The 22,882-nt window shown below is 51.8% G+C and overlaps 2 protein-coding genes across 2 annotated transcripts; both read right to left on the bottom strand.

Moving 5' to 3' along the window:
- Positions 1 to 211: 211 nt before the first annotated feature.
- On the bottom strand, positions 212 to 5,540 carry LOC104281991 (keratin, type II cytoskeletal cochleal-like). Its single transcript, XM_009880057.1, has 8 exons — positions 5,079 to 5,540; positions 4,363 to 4,571; positions 3,248 to 3,308; positions 2,886 to 2,981; positions 2,472 to 2,636; positions 2,189 to 2,314; positions 1,157 to 1,388; positions 212 to 417 (listed from the first exon to the last, which is right to left on the bottom strand). Exons 1-8 carry the CDS (start codon positions 5,538 to 5,540, stop codon positions 212 to 214), a joined length of 1,557 nt encoding a protein of 518 aa, XP_009878359.1.
- Positions 5,541 to 15,535: 9,995 nt separating this feature from the next.
- Positions 15,536 to 22,371, bottom strand: LOC104281990 (keratin, type II cytoskeletal 75-like). Its single transcript, XM_009880056.1, has 10 exons — positions 22,227 to 22,371; positions 21,985 to 22,151; positions 21,363 to 21,571; positions 18,538 to 18,598; positions 17,765 to 17,860; positions 17,450 to 17,614; positions 16,950 to 17,075; positions 16,595 to 16,815; positions 16,163 to 16,197; positions 15,536 to 15,744 (listed from the first exon to the last, which is right to left on the bottom strand). Exons 1-10 carry the CDS (start codon positions 22,369 to 22,371, stop codon positions 15,536 to 15,538), a joined length of 1,434 nt encoding a protein of 477 aa, XP_009878358.1.
- Positions 22,372 to 22,882: the final 511 nt, after the last annotated feature.

Genomic DNA, 22,882 nt, shown 5'->3' with positions numbered 1-22,882 from the left:
GCGTTTTAGCTTTTCTTGCTCTGAGATTCCCTGGCAGAAATAGAAAAACTCTTAAGCATAGGAAAGACCTCTTTGCCTTTTCTATCCCCGTGGCTGGGAAGTGGGGGGGGGGAGCTGGGTGCGCGCCCGCTCTGGCTCGGCTGCCGCTGTGTCTTGGCAGAAGGGGATGTGTGTTGCTCTGTTTCCAGCCTTGCCGTTTCTCTACAGCTCCTTACACGTTGCTCCTGGCTGACTTGGTCACCGACACCACCTTCGTGTAGGAGCTCCTCGCGCTCCTGCTGCCAACGCCGGCGTTGCAGCTCACGGCTGTGCCGCAGAACCCCGCGCTGCTGCTCCGGTTGCTGTCGGCTGACGCCTGGGCGCTGGCAAAGCCGGGCTCTGGGCTGTAGGTGAGACCTCTCTGCGAATGGCAGACGGCTGCAAAAGGCAGAGCGAAGCTGAGTTTCAGCTTGGGGGAATTGCCTGGAGAGAAGGCAGAAGGTGCCCGAGTTGGGTAGAAGGTGAATCCTCCAACTTACGGATGCTGACGGGGAAGGCACCCTCTGCGCAGAGCCTGTGGAGAATGGGAAAAGGCTGCACGTTATCCATCTGTCTTCAAATGCAAAGCCCTTTACCCTCAAACGTGAGCCTGACCCTCTCTAGCCTGTTTCTCCCTGTTTGGAGGGAGTAGGACTGGCTGTTTGGGCGGGTTTGCACTGGTGGAGGTCTCTTAGGACTGGTGGGAAGAACTGATCACAGAGTCCCGGACTGGTGGGGGCTGGAAGGGCCCTTTGGAGCTCCCCCATCCCACCCCCCGCCAGAGCAGGGGCACCTCCAGCAGTGGCACAGGACAGCGTCCAGGCGGGTTTGGGATGGCTCCAGAGGGGGAGACTCCCCCACCTCTCTGGGCAGCCTGTGCCACTGCTCTGCCGCCCTCACAGCAGAGAAGGCCCTCCTCAGGTGGAGATGGAACTGCCGATGGTCACCTTTGTGCCCCTTCCCTCTTGTCCTGTCACTGGGCACCACTGGGAAAGACCGTTCCCATCCCCCTTTGAGTATTGATAAGCATCAGGACAGTGTAGGTGAATTGCAGTGTGGCAGCTCCAAACCAGCACTGGTCCCTTGTTTTGCCTTTCGACACGTGCATCTACAGTAGGTTGTGCAACCCTGCTAGGACCTGTCACCCACCTGCTCTCCTCTCCCTCCAGCAGCTTCCTATAGGTGATGATCTCGATGTCCAGGGCCAGCTTGATGTTCATCAGCTCCTGGTACTCCCGGAGCTGCCGGGCCATGTCCTGCTTGGCCTGCTGCAGGGCCGTCTCCAGCTCAGAGAGTTTGTGCTTTGCATCCTTGATGGTGGCTTCCCCACGCTGCTCAGCGTTGGCCACGGCGTCTTCCAGCTTGCAGCGCTGCAAGGAGTGAGATATGGTCAGTTTTAGATGTCTCTTGATGTCTTCAAACATAATGTGTTAGCACTTCTCCTATGAAGAGAGGCTGAGAGAGTTGGGGGTCTTCAGCCTGGAGAAGAGAAGGCTCTGGGGAGACCTCAGAGCCCCTTCCAGTGCCTAAAGGGGCTCCAGGAGAGCTGGGGAGGGACTTTTTACAAGGGCATGGAGTGATGGGACGAGGGGGAATGGCTTCAAACTGGAAGAGGGGAGATTGAGATGAGATATTGTGAAGAAATTGTTGCGTGTGAGGATGGTTATCCCCGGGGGCTGGTTGCCCCGAGAAGCTGTGGCTGCCCCATACCTGGTGGGGTTCCAGGCCAGGTTGGACGGGGCTTGGAGCAACCTGGGCTGGGGGGAGGTGGCCCTGCCCAGGGCAGGGGGGGGGCACTGGATGGGCTTCAAGGTCCCTTCCAACCTAAATCATTCTATGATTAGCAAGAGATGGGTTGAACGTCTGGTTGAGCATCCAGGCCAGCAGTAAGATGGCCACACAGCCCCTCTGGCAGGGGGTAGGGCGAGCTGGGCAGGCAGTTTCAGTGCTCCCTTGTGTTGATTGTAGAGGGTGTGATGCTGTAACCACATCTGCCTTCAGGCACTGCATGAGTTGGGCTTTAACGTAGCCCTAGTTGGAGCAGCAGAGTCCCTGCTCATGAACACCCTTTGCAAGATGCTACAGCTCCATGGGATTTGGTTGTGGGAGCTTCTGGGAACAGCAATTCGCGCTCTGCCCTGCTGAAACATCCAGATGTGGCTGTGCTCACCTGGTTCTTGGCGCTCTGGACTTCTCCATTCAGTCTCTGGACTGTCCGTGTCAGCTCAGCTATCGTGTTTTTTGAGTCTCGCAGGCTGTCAGCGTTTCTGCCTGCAGCTACTCGCAGCTCCTCAAACTAAAAAAGCCCCGAAGACATTGTTGCGTATCCCCAAACCACATGCTTTGAGTTAAATCGGAGCAAATCAGGAGGGTGGGGGGGTGTTTCTCTGGGTTTGAAGTTGGTCTGAAGAGAGAAACTGCACCCAAACCCTCCCACTGCTGGGTTTTCTCACCTTGCTTTCATACCAGGCCTGCGCTTCTGCCCGGCTCCTGCGGGCAATGTCCTCATACTGAGCCTTGACGTCGGCGATGGTGCCATCCAAGTCGAGATCTCGGCGATTGTCCATCCGCATGACCACCGAAGTGTCTGAGATGTGGGCCCGCAGCTGGTGGCGTTCCTGGTGGCGACATGGGGGTGAGCTGGTCAGAGAGATGCTGGTCCCCAACCCGGTGTGGTGCCCACATCGCGCAGCTCTGCTCCCCTGTGGGGTGAGCGCGCAGAGAGGAATTGCTGAGTCTCCCCGTTCACCACAAGCGATGCCCGCCGCCCTGCGTTACCCCCTCCTCCCCTCTCCTTTGGGATAAGCAGCTTCACAATCCAGCCGGGAAATGCAAACGACGGCAGGAGCAGTAGGGAGGCTTCTTACCTCTTCGTAGAACATTCTCAGGAATTCAACCTTCTCTTTCAGGCTCTCCACCTTGGCTTCCAGCTCTGCTTTGTTTAAGAAAAAACAGTCTGCGTCCTGGAGACGCGTTGGGGATAGAAGAAGGAAGTTTGTTAGCGAGAGCAGACTCAGGGCTACCCTTGGGGTGAGGGACTTCCAGCGCTGGTACCGTGACCATGCGCCAGCTCCCAATTACGCAGTCGCTGCTGATTTGAGTTCAAGCAAACCCCAGCACCAGCTCCTGCTCGTACTTGTTTGCTGTGCCGCTTTTTGGGAAATAAATCACCGCGTGCACCCCAAAGACCTGAACCCGGCGAGCTGAGTTCAAACAGTCCCTTGCTCACCTTCTTCAGGGCAATAAACTCGCTCTCGGTGCACCTCCGCTGGCTGTGTTCGTCCTTGTGCCTGCGTGGGAAAATGGGAGATTTTGGTTGAGTTCAGCGCAATTACATCTCTGCTCGGCTTTCTGCAGGATTGCTTTCAAGAAGTGAAGCTCTGACTTTTTTTTTTTTTTTTTTCCTTCTCCCCAAACAATGTTTTGGGATGCTTTGGTCTCGTTTCATAGCCCCTGGGAAAGCAAACGTGTTTTCAGAGAGCTTTTCTGTGTCTTTACAGATTTGCAGCAGAACTGTTTTCAGTTGACCTCTGCAACAGCAAACAGGTGCTGAACGTTTCGAAAAGTTAATGCCATGAATTAGGAAGGAGAGAAGGAGAACCTGGAAGGGAGACATCCTCTGTTTCCTCCATCTCTCTGGAATCTTGGACCTTATTTTATATACTGAGGTCCTTGTAGATCTCCCCATAGAATCATAGAACCACAGAATCCCAGACTGGTGAGGGCTGGAAGGGCCCTCTGGAGCTCCCCCAGTCCACCCCCCACCAGAGCAGGGGCACCTCCAGCAGTGGCACAGGACGGCGTCCAGGCGGGTTTGGGATGGCTCCAGAGGGGGGGACTCCCCCACCTCTCTGGGCAGCCTGTGCCACTGCTCTGCCGCCCTCACAGCAGAGAAGGTCCTCCTCAGGCGGAGATGGAACTGCCGATGGTCACGTTTGTGCCGTTCCCTCTTGTCCTGTCACTGGGCACCACTGGGAAAAGACCGTTCCCATCCCCCTGGCACCCTCCCTTTGAGTGTTTATAATCATTGATGAGATCCCCCTCAGTCTTCTCTTCTCCAGACTGAACAGCCCCACGTCCCTCAGCCTTCAACGTGCTTCCCTCAGCCTTTGTCGAATGGTTTAGGTTGGAAGGGCCCTGAAAGCTCATCTAGTCCAACCCCCTGCCCTGGCAGGGACACCTCCCACTAGAGCAGGTTGCTCCAAGCCCCATCCATCTACCTACTCATTCTCTGGGAACCATTTACTCCCACAAAAGGTTCTCAGGCTCTGCCTTTTTTCCAAATCTCGAACAACATTTTGAGCCCCACACTTCCATTTCTCTGTTTGTTTTTTTTTTACTTACATTGTCTTATTGGTTTTCAAAACCTGCTGTGCTGCTTTCAGGTCTGTTTCTAACTGGGCTCTCTCACACCCCAGTGCTTCCAGCTGCTTCTTCAAGTTACCGATATAAACCTCTAACGCGGGCACGGTGGTATTCTTGCAGTGGTTTTGACCTTGCAGAAAGCTCCACTTGGTCTCCAGCACCTTGTTCTGCTGTTCCAGGAGTCGAACCTGAATCCCAGAAAGCAAAGTAGGAACCAGGATGAGGATTAAGGGCTCGCGGGAGTCCGTGTCCATGCAACAGTGGGGAAATGTGTGTTCCTCCTCTCGCTACGTGGGAATGCGACCTTTCCCAATCCAGTGCGCTTTTGTGCATGGGCTGTTTCTGGGCCACCCGGGTGGAAACGCACGAAAATCTAAGTGCTTCTAGAAAGGAGAGATTTGCAATAAATTCGGGAGCGCAGAGAAGAATAGGAAGGAACTTGGAGGGTGATGATACTGGTTTTAGCACGTTCCCTCCCTGCAGTTGGGCCTAGAGCTCAGATCCATAGTGCCGGGACACTGAAGCTTCCCCAGTGCCACGTACACACCTTGGGGCTTGACTGGCACCCTTCTGCAAGTTGTCCTCCATGTCTACAATGAGTTGTCTTATGAGGATTTTGCGCCCTTTCCATGCTGGACACCTCACTTGGACTCTCGTGCCCGCGGACGGGAGCCGGGGAGGGGTTCTCAGCTCACCTTGTCAATGAAAGAAGCAAATTTGTTGTTGAGGGTCTTGATCTGCTCCTTCTCTTGGTACTTCACCGTTTGCACCTTGGGGTCGAGATCCAGTCTGAGCGGTTGGAGCAGTTGCTCATTGATGGTGATGGGTGTGATGGTGCATGGCCTGGAGACTCCACGAATCCTGTAGCCAAAGCCAGCACCTCTGTAGCCAAACCCCACGCCAGCTGCACCGAAGCCATTTCCACGTCTCGGAGGAGGACATCTTCCAAGAGCTATTCTGGGCCGGGAGAGTACCACAACATCAAGACTTCTGCTGCTGAAGTAACCCAAACCACGGTAGCCCAAACCACGGTAGCCCACACCACGGTGACATGAGGCAGTGCTGGAATGACATTGATTTCTGGGAAGAGCTGCAGAGGAAGAGCTGAAATTCCTGATGGCGCGGCTGGAGCTGATGCTGGAGGAGCAGCAGGACATGGTTGGTGGTGGTGGTGGGAGAGGGATCGGTGCAGGCGGTGTGCTGGGAGCAGATTCCTCTGACCGCACCAGAGCACCTTTTATTTGCGTGGAAAACGGGGCGAGGCTGCATGAAACTTCCACAAAATGTTTATGATGCAAAGAATGTGTACTGCTTAGCATATCCTGTGCTTACCGGCAGAGAACGCAGCGGCGTGTTTGCCCCGGAAAGGTTTGAAGAACGCTCTGAAGTTGGAGGGGTCATATTTAGGTCTCGTGTAATAGCAACAAAGCTTAGGGGAGTTGTGCCGGGCGAATTGTTTGCGGGAGAAGTGGTAAAAATGAAATGTTCCACTTCTCATCGGTCGGATGAAGTGGAGCGGAGCCTTTGAAAATGCAAAATGCTTTTCTGTCTAAGGAGATCTTTCCCTTTCGCTGGTACCTCCACTTGCGAGTAAGAGCTTTGAAGGAGAATGTGATTCAATGTGATGTTTAACAAAAGCTACCCGTAATGAGTGGGGATTTATTGAGAATTAATGAAGAAGGACTTGCAGGCAGGTTAATGGTAAATGACCGTGTTTGTCGGTTCTGCCTATAAAAAGGCAACGTGTTTTAATGCCGGGAAACGGCTGTGGGGCCAAATCTGTTTCTCAAGGTCATTTTTCTTTTTTTTTTTTTTTTCCTGCAGGTTGCCGATACGAGGGTTTTCCAACATGGTAATTTATTTGGGGGGAATTGCTGATTAGTTGAAACTGAAACCGGCGCTGGGAACACAGTAGCTTTCGCAGACACTCTTATTGGCCAAATCCTCAGAAAACTGGCGTCTCCTCCTCCCTTCATCCCTCAAATTGAAGGTTGGGTTCCCACCTGGTTTGGGGCAGGGCCAGGCTTGGTCCTTCACCTCCTACGTCGGGCGAATGCCCTCATTGCAGCGATTCATCCTGGCTTTGCTCTGCGCACACGCGTGTGTGTGTGTGTGTGTCCCCGGGTCCGTGGCAGCACAGAGACGGCGTTGGTTCCCCGCGTCGCTGCGTGGGAGGGCGGCGTGTTTTGTAGGGGCAGGGTGGAAGTTTCAAACTAATGATCTTGTTTTGTTTACTGCCTTTCTTTCCCCTTCCCTGTTCAGCGGTTGGTTACAATTGCAAGCCAAAATTACCGGCTTTGCTCCGGGATCCGGGAGCTCTGGGACACTCGGGCTCCAGCGCTCACAGGCGTCCGAAGGGGGACGAGGCACGAGAAGATCTGGAGTTGACCTCAATCCTCATGTCCCGGACCCCGTTGCTCCAGACTGTAGTTGTATTTTACGGCTCTGTGGCTGCAGCTCTTCTCTCCACACTGTCATCCCGGGTAACACCTTCTGCTTTGGATGGGACAAGTGACACCCAATGCCATTGTGGAGCGGTTTTGGACAGAAATCTGAGGACTGACCCAAAAGGAGAGAGGGACAGTGGATAAAGCTGCAGGTTCTCCAGTGCAGCAAGGAGAGGCAGTTGAATACGGTGTTGGACTGACTCCAAAAAAAACCCAAAATGTTTTGAGCTAGCTCAATTAAGCCAAATAGTTTAAATAGGGTTGAGCGTGTTGGGAGTGAGACGTTTTGGTGCCACTTCTTTGGGTTTTTTTTTTTTTAATGGAAAAATCTCAATTTAAAAAAAAAAAAAAAGAGGTTTTGTTTTGGAAAAACTTTTTGATGAGACAATTCCTTCTCTTCCAGCCTACCACAGGCTTCAGAGCAGGAAAATATCCCCTGGTGTGGTTCCCGTTCTCGCCATCTCTTGCATCCCACCCACATTCCCGCGGTCCGGCTGTGACCGCCTTCAGCAGATCTGTTACACCGCCGCGACTTTCAGCCCCCCGGGGAGTTTCCCCCGCTCTTTCATCCCAGTTGAGTGGGTTTCACCGAGTGATGGACACGGGAGGAGCGGGGTGGGTGAGGTGTGTTGTGTCCCGATCTCCTCACCTCTCCTTCCCCCCCGCCTCTTCCCAGGCACCCGCTCCGCACCCCACGTTTTTGAAAATGGATCTCTTGGAGGCTCCAATGAGAGATGACCTCGACCTTGATTGGGGTTTGGTTTGGTCTTTTTCTTTTTTATTGTCTCGTTGATGTGTGCGTTGTACCGCTGAAAAGAGGAGCCGTATCGTGTCATCTCAGGTTTGCTGTGTCAGTTTATTGGGGAGAAAGAGAGGGGAAAAAACCAAGATAAAGGCAAACAAGCAGCATCATAGAGGAATCGACTGATCTGGGTAAGACTCCTCTGCTCCCTTTGGTTTTTAACTTTTCATTGCCATCGTGTCTGTACACCGGAGGAGCAGAGACTTCAGTCGCTTAGTGTTTTTAACCTGGTTATCTTCCCGGGCAAGTGGTTCCTCAGTACATACGCTTTGCTGACTATGCGCTGCCTCGTTAAATTGCTGTGCAGGCTTTGCTAGACCGGCGCAACCCAGGAGGAATGGGCAAACTTTGGCAAGAGCTAATTTAGGGAAGGGCAGGCAAATTTGGGGAAAAGCTTTAGGAAGACCCACAGCATAAGGTAATGAAAAGAGCAAGTTTCGTAACGGTAGTGAAGGTCGCGGGGAATAACCATTGTGGACTGGACTGAAAGCTTTAACGCCCCCCGTGTTTTCTGGGTGCGCTGCCAGCAGGCGGCTGCTGCTGTGAACTGGTGGAGTGAGGACCCTCCTTTCAAATGCTGCTTGGTTTTTGAGCACTTTGACCAGTAGAGGTTATAGAGGATGTGAGTTTGACATTGGAGCTCTTCCCACTCACAGCACTGCAGCCTCCATGGTGGCTCAAGGAGCACAGATGTCTCCAGAGCCAGTGATGCTTTTCATAGGATCATAGACTGGTTTGTGTTGGAAGGGACCTTGAAGATCATCCAATTCCAACCCCCTGCCCTGGGCAGGGACACCTCCCCCCAGCCCAGGTTGCCCCAAGCCCTGTCCAACCTGGCCTTGAACACCTCCAGGGATGGGGCAGCCACAGCTTCTCGGGGCAACCTGCCCCAGGGGCTCACCACCCTCACACTCAACAATTCCTTTCTCATATCTCATCTCAATCTCCCCTCTGCCAGTTTGAAGCCATTCCCCCTCGTCCTATCACAGACGCCTCCTCCGGTCACTGGACCGCTGCTTCTGAAGAGGGATCTGCTGCTGGGAGAGCAGCTGCCACCAACGCGTGGGGCAGTATTGCGTGGGATTCTTCCTGGGGATTGGCACACAGCTGCAAAGAAGATATTTCAGTTTGGGATTTCCATCCTGCAGAGTAGATCCAGGGGGACTGGTTGGAATAGGGGTTTGTCTGGTGCTTACAAACACTCACAGGGCAGCCGCCGTCTGTGCGTGACCTTAGAGGGATGGGGAAAATGGAGATGTGAAAAACCAAAGTCCATAGTTGACGTGTGTCCCTATAACTGGCTGATAATCGTGAGGTCTGCGGGTGTGGGAAGCTGCTGGCAGGCCGGGCGAGTGCTTTGGACCTTCTGCTCAGCTCACGCCTGGGAGGGAGTTTTCCCGAGTCCGGTGTCATGTCCAAGCAGGGAAAGGGGTTCGCTTTGGCTCTGTGTGTGTGTAAGTGTGAACGAGTCCTGGTCAGCGGTCCCTGTGTCCCCTCCATTAGCCCACGTGTGAGTAGGTGCCCGCTCATCTCGGCTGAGCTGCGAAGGTGGCCAGGCACGACTGTGGCTGAGATTTTGGCCTGATAGGACCTGAGGCTACACAAGACGTCGTCTTTGTTCATGCAAGGTCTTCCATTTGGGGGGAAAACCTGAGTGCATTAGGAGCTTTTCACTTTGTAAGGCGTTTGGGTCCATAAAGGCTGGAAAGTGCTTTGGAAAGCGTCAGCCCCTCAGGCTTTGGGTCTCAGTGGGATTTGCTGCGATGACAGAGGTGACGGCTCATCAGACAGACTGTGAAAGTCGGTTGTGGGGTTAGATGTGTTACTGTTTCTTCCTTGCAACCATCTTGCAGGGTTGTACCAACACCCACCTCCTCTCCATCCAGCACCTTCCTGTAGGTCGCGATTTTGATGTCCGGGACCAGCTTGACATTCATCAGCTCCTGCTACACACGGGGCCATGTCCTGCTTTGCCTTCTGCAGGGATACCTCCAGCTCGGAGAATTTGCGCTTTGCATCCTTGACAGTCGCTTCCCCGCACTCCTCGGCTTCGGCAGCGGCTGCAGTTTGCATCTCTGCAGGTGGGAGGTTGTCATTGCTGCCGCCTTCTTGCACGTTCAGAGCTCTTGAACCTGCCTGGCTCTGCGTTCACCCACCTGCGCTCTGTTATGTTTTCGGACTCTGTAGGTAAACCTCTAACTCCGGGACAATTCTGCCCAGCGGAGCCTTTGGTGTACGTGTTGCCTTCTCACCGCAGGTCTCTACTGATGGTAGTTCAGTGATTAGTCGTAACGGCCCATTTTACTCTCTACTCGGGATTACAGGCAAAGCTCAGAGTTGAGCAGCCGCCTGTATTTCATCAAAACTGGCTTTATTGCTCCCCGGCTCTAGCGGAGGGGTTTTGGAAAGCCGCAACCTGGGAATCGCGATTGACACCTTATTGCCCCTGAGTCATCCTTAGGTGGGCTTCGGCGTTTTCGCGTTCTCCGGTCAGGCTCTGAATCACCCGATTCAGCTCCACGATTTCATTCGTTGTGTTATGCAAGCTGTCATCGTGTCTGCCAGCGGTTTCTCTCGGTTCCTCATACCGAGGAGAGAGAAAACGCCATGAAAATAAATACCGGAATGAGGAGATGAGTCAGTAATGAAACCTCCTGTGTGATTGTGGGGCCGCAGTCCGGATCTTGAGCTTTAAGGCAAAAACCTTTGTCGCCGGAGGAGGGGGGGATGGATGCGAATGACTCATTTACACAGCAGCAGCTCTGTGTGTGAAGCCGTTCCCAGGGGATGTATCGCACCCAGGGAACACACAGCAGGTGGGCGAGATGCAGACCTTTGAAAGGTCTATTCAACCCCAGTTAGGAAGCCTGAAGAAGCAGAGCCTTTAGCAGAAGTGGGACATAACTACTTTTGTGAGTGTCCGTCGTGACTCACCTTGTTGTATCACAGAATTTTCAGAGTGTGAAGGGACCTCTAGAGATCACCCAGTCCCACTCCCCTGCTAGAGCGGGATTGCCCGGAGCACATCGCTCCGGACTGCATCCATCGGGTCTTGAAAACCTCCGGAGAAGGGACTCCCCCACCCCCCGGGCAGCCTGTGCCAGCGCTCCGTCACCCCGACCGTAAAGAAGTTCTTCCGTCTGTTGGAAGGGAACTTCCTCTGTTCCAACTTGTGCCCAGTGCCCCTCCTCCTGTCACTGGGAACCACTGGAAAGAGTCTGGCTCCATCCTCCCTCCAACCCCCCCGTTAGATACGTGTACGCCATCATAGGGTCTCCCCTCAGCCCTCTCCTCTCCAGGCGGAAGAGTCGCAGCGCTCTCAGCCTCTCCTCGTACGGGAGATGCTCCAGTCCCTCAGTCATCTCGGTTGCCCTTCGCTGGACTCTCTCCAGCAGTTCCCTGTCCCTCTTGAACTGGTGAGCCCAAAACTGGACACAGTATCCCAGTTGTGGCCTCACCAGTGCCGAGTAGAGGGGGAGAATGACCTCCCTCCACCTACTGGCCACACTCTTCCCTACGCAGCCCGGGATCCCATCGGCCCTTTTGGCGACAAGGGCACACTGGTGGCTCATGGACCATTTACTATCTACAGTAGTACCGGGACTCTGCGTCAGCCCGGCTTCCTTTGGCAATGTCATCATATTGAGCTTTGACATCAGTGATGATGTCATCCGTGTCTAAGCTTCAGCTGTTGTCCGCTGGCACGCTGACAGAGGTGTGTGCAATGGATGCTTGGAGCCGAGTGATGTCCTTGGGGCGGCAGCAAGATCCTCAGTCACCTGCACTGAGGGTGTTTTCCCCGCGGGTCTCCGTGGTTGGAGACAAGGAGATGCGGTGCGCTCTGCGTACCGTGACTTCGGGCTCACTGCAGAAAACCCAAAGAGGGATTTTCTGGTTAAATCTCTCTGGCTCCTACCTTCACCATCAAGTTGAAACAGATTCCTTAGGATCCTGTCCGTGCAGTGCAAGAGCAACACCTTTGGAATCCGGAGCAATCAACACATGAAACATTAAAAAAGAAAAAAAATCTCTGATTTTTAGTGAGGGATTGTGGGAGTCTGAATCCACAGACCCCGTAATGAGGCATGGGGTGGAGGAAAGGGGAGCGGAGAAGGAAAAGCCATTACTGCTGTACGCAGGCTCCTCTGGTGGTTGATCTCTTGGGTGAGGGGCTCCAGCTTGGCTTTGTCCACGTAGGTGCAATCTGCGTCCTGAAGCGCATCAAGGGTTTGTGAAATGAAGGAGCAAACTTCTTCGTGCCAGCAAGCGATGAGATTACAGACTCTTAGGACTGCTCTTTTCAAGGCCATAAATTTTACTGCGCTATTAAATGGTTTCGGTCTCTTATCCTCTTAGGCAGAAGACAAAAAATCACAAGACACAGAGAGGCGAAGGAAAAGTTCTGAGCAGTTGGGGTATACAAACGCCCCAAATGTGTTCTGAGCAGTTGGGGTATACAAACACCCCAAATAAGCTCAGCTAAGACTGACTCACTTAAGGTGGGATTCAACTCTGTTAATGAATTCTTCCCAAAAGTTGGCCTTTAGGTCCCTCTAGAGTCTCTGGAGAGCGAGAGGCAGTCTTACCCTCTCTTTCTGCCAGTCTTGGCTGCTGTTCATGCTCAAAGCCTGGAGTAAGTGTTGGGCTGGTTGGAAATGCTCTCACCTTTTAAGCATGACAAACATGTTCTCGGCACACGTTTGCCAGTGGGTTTCCTCTTCATAGAGAAGAAAAAAAGATCACTTTGCACCTCGTTATTCAGCTTAAGCAAGAATATGAATCTAATCTTCCTCCTGCACCTCCAAATGCTCAACCTCAGCATGGAGACCGAGCACTGATGCAAGTCATACTCGTGTACACCTGGAGGAGAGCTTGCATCTTGTGCAGCCTCTGCCATCCAAAACCGAGACGAGATCAGCTCTAGCCCTGGTTTTGGAGCATTTATCTTTTTTTAAGCTTAGTTTTTCTTGTAATCTTCCACGATGGCCTGTGCGATGCTCAGTTCTGTTTCCAGCTTGGCTCTGTCACTTCCCAGAACGTGTAGCTGCCTCTGCAAGTTGCCATTATAAGTTGCAAACATATGTGAGTAATTTTGTTGGCCTCAAGAGAACAGTCGTGTAATTCTCTCGGGACAGGAGATGGCCCCCTGCACGTGTGTTTCTTGGTGCGGTGGCTCTGCTGACCTGGACCTACAAGCCGAAACCGGGTGCAGCGAAGGGGGCTGTGAGGGCAGGAGAAGGCTGTGAAAAAGTTTCCAGCTCAGACCTTTGCGCCAGCTGGGGAAATCCAAAGCCAAAGTCTGAACAGATGGAGGTGATGGTGGAGTGAGTGCACTGATCCCGCAAGGAGAAATCCCCTCCAAGTTGATGTTGCGTCTCTCGAGCTGCCCGTGTGCTTCCCTCCTCCGCCGCATGCCCTGAAGAGGGAGTCTGTTGTTTTCCCTAGTTTTGAGGGGAGTTTTTTTAGGGTGTCGGCACCGGTCAGATAGACCAACACCTCTCATCTTGCTGCTTGCAGAAGTGTCCTACGTGGGGAATAGCTTCCAGCTGAATTGGGCTTGGTCATTCCTTTTTGGTGAAACTGTCTGGCAATTCCCTGTGAGTGCACGTTTGGACTGTATATATATTTATTTTTCAGCAAAGGAGGTGAGTTCAGAGCGACAAAGATGCAGGAAAGGCAGAGAAGTCTTTCCCAGAAAATGCAATAGGTGATTTTCAGTCCCGTCTTTGCTGCAATATCATAAAGGCTGTGTGCCATGGGTGGGAACCCTCTTAATTCTTTTGCCTCCGGTGGGATAACACTGAGGGCTTAGTCCTGAAAATCTCAGCCTTTAAAAAAGGTGCATTTGCTTTTATGCGATTTTTTTTCTTGGCATTCACCATGGCCTGAGAACATGTTCTGCTCCATGAAGAGGATCAGAGAGAAGTTCATGCACGCAAGGCTGAAAGCTGGCCTGCCTTGTTTAGCCGCGCAAGATTTTAGGGTAAAGCTGTGTGGGAGTTGTGTGCTCTAAGTGCTTTTTGGGACTCAGCCTAAAAGGAGTTCAGAGAGCTCAGCATCTCTCGTGATTGGGCCCCGGATGCTGGAAAACAGCTGCTACATGTGATAGTTGGCATCTTCCGTGAAATGGAAGAAGTCACGTTGGCTTCTTTTCTGGCTTTCTCTCTCTTGGGTTTTTAATTACAGACCTGGGCAGAGCTCAGTACCGCCAGCTTGTCTGAGCCAGCCCGGCTTCGATCTGCTGACCCAACGAAAACCTCAGCTCGGGAGCATCGCGCTGCCCTGGGATTGCATCCCCGTTTAGCTCTTGGCCTGACGGCTCTGTTGGCCGCTTTGGAGAGAGGATGGAGATAAATCCCTCCTGTTTTCCCTGCACGAGCTGCAGGTCTGGAACCAGCCTTTCCAGAAGTTTAGCTCTGGTGCGTGGGATCCATCTTTCCTGGCTTTCAGACACCTTTGGGAGCACTCCTGCAACGCAGAACATCTTCAGCCAACTGCCTAGAGCGCTTTCGGTCCCACGGAGGGAGGGAGGTGTTCCTGCGGAACGAATCGCTTGACCCAAAAGTGTTTGTTTCTGTCCCGTGACTGCCTCGGATGTAGATGTTTACGGCCGGGTGAAACCAGCCCCACCTTCTGGTCTTGCTCTGTTGGCGGTGCAACTTGGAAACCCTCCCAAAATGTTTGGGTATGGCCGCTCTGTGAGCCCTATCTCCAACACACCTCACGTTCGCCCTCGTCTCTGGGACGGAGGTGGGGAGGAGGAGGAGGAGGGTATGGGAAGGCTCTGAGTGACAGCAAGTGCCTATGGCAAATCTAAACCTTATTCTAAAATTACACTTTTAGGTCAATGTTGTAACAGCACAGAAAACCCACAGTGCTCGTGGTAAGTTTGATTGCAGTTTATTGACGAAACTTCATAAAACTCGTACAGTTCAACAGGAGCAGAAGATGAGGGGAAATGAGCTAGTTACGTTTTTGGCACATAAATCTCCAACCCTCCTCTTTGCCTCCCTCCTCCTTCCAGAAAAAGAGAAGAAAAACCCCCAAAACCAAAACACAAACAAGCGAAGAACAAAGGCACTAAACCAGAGATGTTTTTCCAGGTTATGTAAAATCTACGTTACCGAAGCTGCTCTTCCTCCTCTTTGTTTTTCCTGTATTTTTAACCCCTGTCTCTGCTTTAAGCTCACTCTGGCGTTGGAAAGGAGGATGGTTTGCGGCTGAGACAAAGGTCTACAACCTGTAGCCTACGTGGGCTTTTGGCTTAAATTATATGTACGAGGTGGGCGAGGAATTGGACGTTACAGAGAACCAACCCCTTTCACCTATGGGAAACAGAGACTGCGTTTTTGGAGCCCTGGAGTGAAAACGATGGCAACGCAGGAGGAATTGGGAAGCGGAGCAGCTGCCTCTGTATTGAAAGACGCTTCATTTTCAATTCTTCAAGCCTTTGGGGAGAGGAAGCCCAGCAGGGCTGATTGGGAGGGAGAGACTCAACACACCTCCTGGTTTCTATCATAAGCAGCTGAAGGGACACGCTCCGCTTTGGCGAACGCTGGTGTAAATCCAAGTCCCACATCTACTCTGGATTTGCACCGGAGCGAAAGGGAGCACTGGGAAGCTGCGAGCTGAGCTCTAACGATGGCCCCCATTAGTGGGGAGGCTGATTACTCATTGACAAGCGGCGCTGGGCTTCTGGTCAACTGGGTGAGGCTTTATGCAGAGGAATTATCTGGACTTGGAGAGGCGTCTCTGCCAAGCCAATGGGTAGCGCTGGGAATAGGTTTTCCCCTATCGGGAAGGTGATAAGCTTCTCTTTGGGTGGTGGTAATAGGCTTCGTGCTGGCAGCAGGAGGTGGTGCTCGACCTCTTCTGCTCCGGCTGCGCTGGGCGCCGCCGCGCCTTAGCTCCGATAGCTCTTCTTGGTGGTGCTTTTCGATACAAACCTCACGCTTGAGCTGCTTCCCGCGCCAGAGCTGAATGCCCCGGCCAGGCAGCTCCCGCTGCTGGAGCCGCCGCCGCCGCTTCCCCCCATGCTGAGCCTGTTGCTGAAGCCTGACCCCATCCCCAGCGCGTTCCCACCTCCGTAGCTGCTCCCGGACGAGACCACGGCTGCGAGAGGAAACCACGGGCAGAGGGTTAGTTTGTTTGGAACAGCACAAAGGAATTTCAACCTTTAGTTCCGCACATTTGTGCTTTTTTTTCTTGGACAGTCTACTGCTGTCTGTATTTCACACATCTTACTCTCTGGCTTTTCTTCCGACCCTGTAGCAGAGCCGCCCTTAGACATCGGAGTCTCCCAGGGACGGTCTCACTCCTTTCGAGTTCAGAGCTGCTCAGAGACAAGATGTATTGGGCTGTTTGGCCCTCCAGTCCTGCAGAGCACTGCAAACCCCACGTGTACTCCACTTTTGTGCTGGTAGCTACCAGCTGCAGAGCTCGCTTTCATCGTCTTATCAGCAGTTCCAGGTACGTTTAAGGAATAACTCAATGAATACTCAATCTATTGCTTAAGAGCCAGATTACTTACAAATATTCACTGCACCAACGCCTTCTCCAGCCAGCCTGGGAGAAAGAGAGGACAGAGAAGGAAGGGATTGTTATTTGGGACAATTTCAAGCAAGAGTTTGGCACGAGGGACACTGGGTAACAGAATGGTCTGTGCTGTTAAGGTCTGATGGGTGTCCAACAGGAATTGGAATAAAGCCTTTAACTGCGTAGGACAGGGGGTTGTTCTCTGCAAGATTTTGTGGCCATTCCCTGTCTTGTCACAAGGCAAATGTGAAAAGATCTATGGGTTTGGACATTATTTGGTTTGCAGGGGGAGCTTAGCTCAGATTTATGGGCAATTCCGTGCCTTTAAACAGGTTTCAGGTCTTCTGAATGGGGGAAGCCTAAACCTGACAAAAGGGTCTGCGACGGTATTGCGCCTCTGGAAATTGGGATATAAATTTGCCCCCACCTGGTCTCCTCTCCCTCCAGCAGCTTTCTGTAGGTCGCGATCTCGATGTCCAGGGCCAGCTTGACGTTCATCAGCTCCTGGTACTCGCGGAGCTGCCGGGCCAGGTCGGCCTTGGCTTTCTGCAGAGCATCTTCCAGGCCAGCCAGCTTGGCTTTGGCATCCTTGACGGCCATCTCCCCGCGCTGCTCGGCATCTGCGATGGCCGTCTGCAAACTGGCGCACTGCAAGAAGTGGAAATAGGTCTGGTGACTGCTCGGTGGGTTTGGACCCTGATTTCCAGGCATCCTTGCAAATGTACAGCAAGGTCGTGGAGATGGAGGTGCCCCCATGCTTGGAGGGGTCTTGTGTGCCATACCTGTTTCTTTACGCTATCGATTTCTGAGTGGAGCCGCTGGATCATGCGGTTCATCTCTGAGATCTCCATCTTGGTGTTGTGGAGGTCGTCTCCGTGGCGGCCAGCCGTGAGCTGCAGCTCCTCATACTGAGATGGGCAGGGAGACGGGACACCAGGGCAGTCAGATCTGGGCAGGAGCTTGAACTCGTTGGTAGAGATTGACCCTGCTCTGATCCTCTCTTGCCCAGGTCTTCTGTCTCCTTCTGTCCTCAATCCAAGCTCTTCCTCATGAGCTTTGGCATATTTCTTCCCTCCCTCCATCTCCTCATGATCCTCTCTCTCATTGTCAAAATGGCTTTTTCGCATGTCCAAGAAACTGAATTAAACCCTATCCAAATAGACTTGATTTTACACCCTACTCCCCTGTCCTCTCCTGCTTGCACTCTCCAGTACAAAATAGCCTTTGGGAAATGCTAAACAAAAATTTTCCTGTCTCCCCTGGGTAATTTTCACATCCTCACCTTGCTCTGGTACCAGGACTCGGCCTCCGCCCGGCTCCGGTTGGCGATATCCTCGTACTGCGCTTTGACCTCTGCGATGATGCTGTTCAGGTCCAGGCTTCGGTTGGTGTCCATGGACAGCACCACGGAGGTGTCGGAGATCTGTGACTGCATCTGGGACAGCTCCTGTAAGTCAAACGAATTCGTTCTCAATCCCCAATGTTTCACTGTTGTGCTTGTCCCAGAGATGATGTGTGGTAGAGGAGAGGAATGGGGACGAACTGCAGTTCCAAAAATGGGGAAACAGCAGAACTGGTGAATTTGGGAGATTCTTACTGCTTCGTAGAGGGCTCGCAGGAAGTTAATCTCATCTGTCAGGGCTTCCACCTTGGTCCCCAGGTCCACCTTGTTCACGTAGGCGGCATCTGCATCCTGGAGCGGCGACAAGAGAGGTTGTGAACCAGACCTTGCTTATCTACATCCTTGTACAAAGACCAGTTGTCGTTTAATATGAACCTTTGGAGAAAAGCTGGAACTGAAGACTTTCTTGACCTCTGTGCCTTGAATCAGAGCCAAGAGTGAACTGCTTTCTTCCCTCCACCTTTTTTTGCAGGGAGAGAAGGATGATGGCTATACGTCTAAGCAATTTTTGACATGTCAGAAGCCACTGACTTTCCCTTTTTTTTTTTTTTTTGCCAGTGCCCAGATAGATATTTTGGACAATGCTTTGAAATAGTGGAAGTTTCTGATTGTGTCTCCTGCAGTTGGGACCAGGGGAGCTGTGGCGGGTGGGAATGAATACAGAGGGGCTGCAGAAGCGGCAGAGCATCTGGTGGAGTGACTACAGGGTATGGATGACCCAGATCTGATCTGGCACCTGGGGGCACCAGGACTCACCTGAATTTTGGAGGAGGGGCCTGAAACAAGAAGGAGCTATTGCCAAGGACTGACACACTGGCACGGCTGGGTGTTTCTGCTTCAAGGAGGGATGACTACGCGTTTGCTAAGCGCTTTGCCCAGCTTGGCCCGGCTGGATAAAAAGGGTTATTTGCATTCAAATGTGTTTTGCCTTTAAAAAGCGTGTCCCTTCTTTGTTGTTGGCGCCTCACCTTCTTCAGCATTACGAAGTCATTCTCTGCAGCCGTGCGCTTGTTGATCTCCTCTTCGTACCTGTTGGGAAGGGGAGATGAGCAGGACTCCCCGGCTTCCGTACTGCAACCCACCCCCTCCACCATGGGCGTATGGAAATCCCTCCTCCACGCACTCGTGGGGTTTTTGTGGGGAGACTAAAGAGTTGGTTCCCAGGGGCGTTTACCACCCGTGCATAGATGTTGGACTAGATGACCTTTAAAGTTCCCTTCCAACCCCAACTATTCTATGATTTATCTTTGGAGGGAACAACAGAAATAGCTACCGAACAACGCGCATCTGTCCTTGCCATGTCAGTGCGTATATTGTACATAACGTTATGAGAGATATGTATATCACTGATTACGATGGAAAGACAGCACCCTTGGGCTAGGTGGTGGGAGGAGGCCATCTAGAAAAGCTGCAGGCCTTCATTAAAGGCACGTTTTATCCTCCCAGAAGTTTTCGCCGTGAATGGGAGCCTTGTACTCTCTGAATTTTCTCAGGCCGGGAGGGTTGGGTGGAGCCGTAGCTGAGCTCATCACCGCCACACCTGGCTTAGTCAGAAGAGCCGGGATCTCTGACGCCAGCTCCCGCGGTTGGCTTCGGGAGAGCTGGGGATGGCCGGGAAGGAGGGAGGGTGATGGCCTGGGCAAGGAGAGCCAAGGTTGGGATCAGCAGCAGCGCGCAGTCCCACTCTTGGGAAAGGATAAAAACCAGCGGTAGCCATGGAGCGATGCCCAGCTCAAATGAGATGATTACATGGGGGAGATGAAAGACAGGAGTTCAAAGGGAAGAGTCTGTGCAGCTAATAAAGCGTTAGCCTTCCATGACCCTTTCATGGGGGAAGATTTCTTCACATCAGGAGTATCCACCCCTTAAAATAATGTCCATTAAGCAAAGTCCTCGCCTGTGTATAGATTTGTGGGTCTCTAAGCTCTTAGCCATGTAGAAGAGGAAAACTAATTTGGCGTATGTCTAATTTCTAATTGCTGTATGGATTAGTATTTGACTTGAGAAGAGCAAAGCATTAGGAAGAATATTTTGGGATCCACAAAGTTTAAAATAGCTAAAGGTAAAAAGAACAAATTCCTAGGAGAAGGAGAAGCGGCAGCGATGTCCTTTTGGTAGGTGTAGGCATTGTTGGCACAACGCGAGATGATGGTCCCTGCCCAGCGATGTGTATGATGTCATTGAGCTTTTGCCCAAAGATTCTCTGATCTGGAGCCAGAAGGAATATTTGCCACTTTACGTTAACTGTAGGCAGGGGATTAAAGTCTGAACCTCTTCTGTGATGTGACCTTTGGTTGTCAAAGGATTTCTTGTCTGAAGTCATGGCGCACCCGCGGGTCTTTTCTCAGCTGAGCAGCTTCGGTCGCTGCTTTGCAGCTCCAGACTGTGCTAACGTTAGACATTGCTTTTCAAACTTTACAATCGCTTTCAGCGTGGGCTTTTGACAAGAACAGGAGGAGGACACTCTCTGACCCAGTGAATCAATAGCAGTATTGGGCTTAACGGCTGGGATTCGTCTCAAGTCGCCTACCTGGGACTTGGCTGTTTTGGCTAAGCTCTGTTCTTTGGGGTTTCATTTGTAGCTGATGGAGAAAGATATTTACCTCATCCTAAATGAGTCCCATCCTAAAAGGAGTTAAGGATAGCTGGATGGCTGATCTGTAGCAGACCCTGAGGTCTTAAATGGCCAAACTGCCACAGGACGGGTGTTTTTTCCCTCTGTTAAACACTTCTTTGCTATAGGCACAGAGAACCATCAAAAAGAGGAGTCTCAAAGTAGACTGTGGATGATGATTTCTCATCCCCAAGGCAGTCGTTTCTATTCCGATGCTACTTTTGGGCTAGAGGCACTGTTGGTAAAGGTGGCAGAAAGCGTCAGACACGCAATCTCCCAACAAAGGGAGAGCAGAGGGGTTTTGGCAGAATGTGCGTGTCCTGTTTTGGGCTGCAGCCGCCTCCTCGCTCTCCTCTCTTGTTTTTCTGGTTCCAGATTGACAATTTAAGCTCCTTACTTATTCATGTCCATTAAGCAGTGTATCCCTCCTGGGCACGGTAGCAGACACTAACGCTTGATAGATGTTTTTCCAAAGTGCAAAGAGTGGATGAGAGAGGGAACACCTCCTCTGAACAGTCTAAAGAGTTAATGAGCTGAGCTGAAACCCTCGCCCAAGATTTCAGTGACTTTCGGGGGGTAGAAGCTAACTCCTGACTTTCGGAAGGGCTAAAACTATCCAATGCATCAATATTAAGGGACATGATAATAATTAAAAGAAAAAAAAAAAAAAAGGAAAACATAAACCCAAAGAAAAGCACTTAAGCACAGACTTAATATTTCTTTTAAGACATTTTTTCTCTCCTGGAAAGGAACTTGCATCAGTAAGAAATGTGAGTGTTCAGAGCGCTCAATAGTCTTGTAAAGATTCAGATATCATCCTGGTCCCTATTAAAATGACCACAGGAGCTGAAACCATTTGGAAAGCTTGAGAGGCCAGGCTGGGCTTTTGAGAAGCTGCTGCCGAAATCCTGTGGATGTCTGACCTGTCTGAGCCTTTGAAAAAGTTCCCCCGTCCCGGCAAAACGAACGCGTGTGTCCCGCAGCGGGGAGAGTGCTGCTGCCGCTCAGCCAGCAGCTAAAGCCAGGGGACCCGAGTCGCTTCAGTCCTTTCTGAGGTCTCACAATTTTGGGGTTGCCTTGGGTCTTTTAGCTCATCCAGCAAGAAGATAGAGTGAAGAAAAACTGGACAGGTTTCTTTGTGTGTGTGTGTGTGTGTGTGTGCGCGCGTGTGTTGCTTACCTGATCTTGAAGTCTTCCACAGCATCCTGCATAGCCTTCAGCTCGGAGCTGAGCCGCAGCCGATCCCCTCCCAGAGCCTCCAGCTGTCTCCTCATGTTGCTGATGTAGGCATCAAACATAGGCTCAAGGTTATTTTTCACAATTTTTTGGTCTTTCAGGAGGCTCCATTTGGTCTCCAGTACTTTATTTTGTTGCTCCAGGAACCGCACCTGAAACCCATCGGAACAGTTGAGATCATTTGGGACCGTCAACTCAAAACCTGCCTCATTTTTCCTGAGATGGGGGCTTTAATGTCAGGGGGGATGGTTTTTTTTTTTTAATGTAATTTAAAGTGGGCTTTAGATGGGCATGCCATGGAAAGCTCATTGGTAGGAAGATTTGGAAACCAGGAGCAATATTCAACTGCAAAGAAACCTGGAAAAATAATTTGCACCATATCCAGACTGTCTATGGAGCTCTTACAAAACAAAGCTGTATTTATGGAGATAACAAGCCAAACAAAATCCTTATCTCTGTGCATGAAGGGTTTAGAAGTAAATTTACGTTGTTGAGAGCAATTCCTGATCCTGCTCCACAGGCAATGGCCAACGTGCCAGCCTGGATGAAGCGGAACGTGTCTTACCTTGTCGATGAAGGAGGCAAACTTGTTGTTGAGGGTTTTGATCTGATCCTTCTCCTCCTGCCGCACTCTCTGCATGTTGGGGTCAATCTCCAAGTTGAGAGGTACCAAGAGGTGTTGGTTGACCGTGACCTCTTGAATACCTCCAGCGCCACATCCTCCTCCAAACCCTAACCCAGCTCCACCAACCCTATACGCAAACCCGTCGTGACCTGACCCATAACTGTATCCTGGTCTAGCAGAACAATACCCTCCGCTCATGGAGATCCTCTTGCTTGCCCCTAGATTGTGAAGGCTCCTGCTGCCAAAACCACCGCTGATCCGTCCCATGCCTCCACCACTGCTGCGGGACATGGAGATGGAGCTGAAGCTGCTTCGGTTAACAGGCATAGCGGCAGAAGCAGCGCTCAAACTTGGAGTGAGTCTTCCTGACCTAACGCCAACTGACTTCTGTCCAAATTCGCCGGTGATGAGAGCGGGGAACATGGAGGTGAGATGGCAGATGAGTGGAAATCTTTGAGAGTTTGGATCGGGTAGTCCCCTCTGCCTTTTATCCTTTTGGAGAGTTGGGCTTGTCCGCAGAGGACAGCAGCTCAGCTGACTGAGCGAATCGGTTTGGTATGCTGGCGCGGGGCCACCTTTCCCAACCCGTTAATCAACAGACTCGCTAATGCAATGGGCTGGCAACCTTCAGGCTCGTAAAGCTAACCAAATCTTCTAACCTGTACTTTTCAGAGCGGGGATTACTGGTGGGAAAAAAACCCAAACACCATATATATATATGTCTGGAAGTTCCCTTTGGGCTTTCTTCTAACTTGGTGTCAGTGCCCATTTGATTTAAAGCTGATGGGAGTGAAGTTGCCACCAGAGGGAATCTGGAGATGTTGAAAACGATGGTTTG

Source organism: Charadrius vociferus, unplaced genomic scaffold (assembly GCF_000708025.1).
Source record: "Charadrius vociferus isolate BGI_N301 unplaced genomic scaffold, ASM70802v2 scaffold932, whole genome shotgun sequence".
Taxonomy (NCBI): Eukaryota; Metazoa; Chordata; class Aves; order Charadriiformes; family Charadriidae; genus Charadrius; species Charadrius vociferus.
The sequence above is the reverse complement of the archived record's forward strand: the minus strand, read 5'-3'. Positions and strand labels throughout refer to the sequence as shown.

Excerpts from the sequence above, each read along its gene's own strand:
- LOC104281990 (XM_009880056.1), bottom strand. The coding sequence starts at position 22,371 with ATGCCTGTTAACCGAAGCAGCTTCAGCTCCATCTCCATGTCCCGCAGC. Across the intron at positions 21,572-21,984 it reads TTGCCTCCTTCATCGACAAG|GTGCGGTTCCTGGAGCAACA; the intron begins GTAAGACACGTT and ends GATGGGTTTCAG. Across the intron at positions 15,745-16,162 it reads CGTTGGTGCAGTGAATATTT|CCGTGGTCTCGTCCGGGAGC; the intron begins GTAAGTAATCTG and ends TTCCTCTCGCAG.
- LOC104281991 (XM_009880057.1), bottom strand. The coding sequence starts at position 5,540 with ATGTCCTGCTGCTCCTCCAGCATCAGCTCCAGCCGCGCCATCAGGAAT. Across the intron at positions 4,572-5,078 it reads TTGCTTCTTTCATTGACAAG|GTTCGACTCCTGGAACAGCA; the intron begins GTGAGCTGAGAA and ends TCTGGGATTCAG. Across the intron at positions 1,389-2,188 it reads TCCAGAGCGCCAAGAACCAG|CGCTGCAAGCTGGAAGACGC; the intron begins GTGAGCACAGCC and ends CACTCCTTGCAG.